This window comes from Myotis davidii, unplaced genomic scaffold (assembly GCF_000327345.1).
Source record: "Myotis davidii unplaced genomic scaffold, ASM32734v1 scaffold44, whole genome shotgun sequence".
NCBI classification, from domain to species: Eukaryota; Metazoa; Chordata; class Mammalia; order Chiroptera; family Vespertilionidae; genus Myotis; species Myotis davidii.
In genome coordinates this window covers 1,415,053-1,419,144 of record NW_006299705.1, presented here as the reverse complement: position 1 = coordinate 1,419,144, position 4,092 = coordinate 1,415,053, and the positions used below count along the sequence as shown (strand labels likewise).

The following is a 4,092-nucleotide window of genomic DNA, read 5'->3' as shown; positions in this document are numbered from 1 at the left end:
GGGAGGGCATGCAGGGGGCACACCTAGTAACACTTGTTTTGTATTTGAAGTATCTTGACTACCATATTTGTTCAACAAATATTTATTGAATATCTTCCATACCTAAGGCCGTGTTTAGGATGGGAGCTCCAAGCACAAAGATTATGCTTACAATACTATTCTACATAGCATAAAATGCAAAATAGCAATGTAATAAAGAATTTTAAAAGGAAAGGTGTAAAACAAATCCTATTTTAAATATTCTACACTGAGAAGTTGCGAGTACTTAAGCACATCTCTTGTTTTCTGAATCTTTTAAGATTCTTAAGGATAACCCAAAAAATCATTATCTAATACACTGACAAAAATTTTTATTATAATGCTATATATTACAGAGTAGCATGAACACTTCCAAATATGTCTTGAAATGCAATTTTTACATAATATATTATGTACAGAAGTATGAAATAATTACATTTCAAAGTCAAGTTGAAAATGGGGACAGTCACTGAGAGGGGCTACCAGGGCAGCTCTGAGTTACCTGTAATTGCTCTATTTCTTTATCTGAATTCACTTTTAATAAAAGTTCATCAAACTACAGTGGGGCCTTGACTTACAAATTTAATTCGTTCCGAGACCGAGCTCATTAAGGAGTTCCTTAAGGAGCTCATTAAGTCAAATTACTCTGTCAACTCAATGCAAAAAATCGGGGGAGAGACAGCTGCTATCTCAAAAAACTCGTTAGTCGGGACACTCATAAGTCAAGGCCCCACTGTATATGCTTATAATTTACACCCTTTTCTATAAGTATACTATATTTAAATTAAAATGTCATTGCAGCCGAAACCGGTTTGGCTCAGTGGATAGAGCATCGGCCTGCGGACTGAAAGGTCCCAGGTTCGATTCCGGTCAAGGGCATGTACCTGGGTTGCGGGCACATCCCCAGTGGGAGATGTGCAGGAGGCGGCTGATCGATGTTTCTCTCCCATCGATGTTTCTAACTCTCTATCTCTCTCCCTTCCTCTCTGTAAAAAATCAATAAAATATATTTAAAAAAATAAATAAATAAATAAATAAAATGTCATTGCATAAAAGTTACATTTCTGAATGCTTACATTGCCACACAAAACCTAAGATACATTTACTCATGTTTCAAATATGTTCTCTTATTTCATCTCCCTAAAATCCCTTGCTAAATAATGAAAGAAAATCTATTTTGTAATGGTTTGCCTCTGAGGAGTTAGATTATTTCAGCAATTTATATATAGAGGAAGAGTAATTTTTATACTTAAATAAAATCCTCTAAAGCCCTCACAATAATGAACCTAGAATAAATTATAGTTTACACAATTTGAGGACTACATTTTATTCAAAGAATCAACAGAGATATGTGTACAAATTTTTAATTTCATCAAAATCAGATTTTTAACTTCTCTGCTATCTAATGAAAAAAAAAAGACTTTGCTAAACTTAGAAAAATCAATTGTAAAAATAAACTCTTGCCTGTTGCCCTTGTATATTTTATGTACTTTTACTAAAACTCTGCCCTGGAATAGAATGCTTTCGAAGACGCGTGATAAATAATGCTCACCTTCACTTGCATTGCACACTGTAAAATCACGCACCAACCGAGATTTTCCTAAAGAAATTTTGGGTGATGAGCAAGAATAAGAACGTGAGCGGACTCCAGAAAGTAGTGATTCCTAAAAGAGATCATAATAAAGTTTTTTAAAAATGCTACACAAGTCTTGAAAGTATATGTTCACCATGAGTGTTACTAAATCAGCATCTTTGTAAAGGTTTCAACCTGAATATTTCTGTTGCAATCTTTTTTTTCCAATTTAAATTATATGTATATATATATATTTCTTTATTGATTAAGGTATTATATATGTGTCCTTATCGCCCCATTCCCCACCACCACCCTCCCACTCATGCCCTCACCCCCCTGGTGTCTGTGACCATTGGTTAGGCTTATATGCATGCATACAAGTCCTTTGGTTGATCTCTCCCCCTGACCCCCACCCTCCCCTACCTTCCCTCTGAGGTTTGACAGTCTGATTGATGCTTCTCTGTCTCTGGATCTGTTTTTATAATCTTATTGTTTCTGTTTGACTCTAATGTCTTTTAAATTTTTATTGTCTTTTTGAAACTTTAGGGAATAGTTCCTATATATACTTTAGGATGCAATTATAACATTCCAATCAAGTTAGTTAAAAGTGAAAAATTAAGTCAAAGGACTTTTCTCTGTATATTTAATGAGTTTGACTTTTGTTCACCTGAATTGTCAGTTATTTTTCTTTTACACTGTAGCATTTAATCAAAATTCTATGATGATATTTATCTCTATGCTTAACAAGAGATAAGAAGGTAGCATAGCATAAAATTAGAAGCATTAGAAGGTAGAGGGATAGCCACTTATAATTGGAGGGGTTTAAAAAACTTCCAAATAGCTGTTTAAGTTTATAACGTTACTATAAAAATCTTCCTAGGCTATGCTTACCTTGTAATAGATTTCCACCCAGCACTTCCTGGGATGATGTTTGAATTTCACTTATTTGTGTATCTTTATTCCTTTTAAATGACCTGTCATTTTGTTATCCCAATTACATACAATTTCTGTTACAACATTAATGTATGGAAAATTCAAGATGGCAAGATAATAAAACATGGTTTCTTACATATTCTAGAAAATTTAAATGAATATGCAATAGAACACCACTAAAGCCATCTATGGAACCCAACTCCCATCCACCAGAGAGAGGCCTAGGAGCCTTAGGATCCATCCCACCCATCCATTTGTAAGATGGCACTTGAAATTAGGGCTGAATAAAGTAATGCACAATTTACTACTAAAACTGAGCCATCAGCAACTGTCCTTCCCAAGCACTGGTCTCTTCTGTTCTTCCTAAGTGAAAACGCATGGTTTCTCCAAGTTCTTCGATATAAAGAGCCTGGGGCAAAGTTGAAAATAGATGTCTGATCCTGCTTTAAGGGGCCTTGAGCTGTGGGCCCTCTGGCTGACTTATTAGGGAGAGCCTTCTGGGGTTGAACATCAGGAAGGCCGGTCCAAGCTTTTCTATAACCCTAACAGCGAGCTCGCCACAGAGGGCCCTCGCCCAACGCCACCCTCTGCACTAAAGTCATAGATGCTTGTCATTTTTTATAATAATGGGACTTGAAGAATTACCCAGAAGCCTCAGGTAAAAGGTAACATAAGGTAATTTCAGAGGCAAGACTAGCTATCCTTTAAAGCAGCGGTCACCAACCTTTCGGACCTCACGGACCACCAGTGGTCCACGAACCACCGGTTGGCGACCGCTGCTTTAAAGGCACATTCTTCTTCAAAGTGGACAACACTGAATTGCTTCACAAAGATGACATTACTTTTCATCCCAAATAATGATGAGTGTTTCACAATTCCATCCAAAATGCAAAACTAAGAAGGATCTACATCGACAAGCATACTCATTTCTGACTATCCAGAAATATCACATGATCTTTGGATTCAAAAGATTCTGACAGTTCTACAGGCTTCAGAGCTGAAGGAGAGGACTCAGGCCTGGATTTGAGTTCTGACTATTCACCATCGTGGGTAACCAAGACAAGACATCTCACTGCTGCAGAACCTCATCTGCTCAACAATTACAATAAACCTCTTATGTCCGAGGGGAGTTGTGATAAAACTAGATGTTGTGCATACACAAAACATGTTTGTATATTGTACACTCTACTACAAACATAAAGTGTTATCATAACAGCCATGTGTTCATGGTAAAGAGCTGTTTGGGCATAGCACACATTATTTTATAGTAGAAAACTCAATTTAAGAAGAAAAAAGTGGATAATAATACAATCAAACAGGAAGAAAGCATATCCAAATACAAAAGGGCTTTCGCTGCAAGAAGGGAAGGGTATACAATACAGATGACATGTTGTAGAATTGTATTCCTGACACCTGTATAATTTAATTAATGCCATCTCAATAAACTCAATTTAAGAAAAGAAAAATAAATAAAAAACAACCACAACAAAATGAAATCCCATGTGAAAGTGCCAATGAGAGAAAATCTGTCTCCTATGGAAAAATTGACAAAGTTTATGGGATTTCAG

At 36.1% G+C, this 4,092-nt stretch overlaps 1 protein-coding gene across 1 annotated transcript in view; it reads right to left on the bottom strand.

The window, feature by feature from the left end:
- The window catches only part of ARHGEF28 (Rho guanine nucleotide exchange factor 28), a 219,306-nt gene that overhangs the window by 84,375 nt on the left and 130,839 nt on the right, over positions 1-4,092 (bottom strand). The window contains exon 12 of the mRNA XM_006775561.2: positions 1,571-1,682. Coding sequence (XP_006775624.1) covers positions 1,571-1,682 — 112 coding nt within the window. The remainder of the gene's footprint in view (positions 1-1,570; positions 1,683-4,092) is intronic.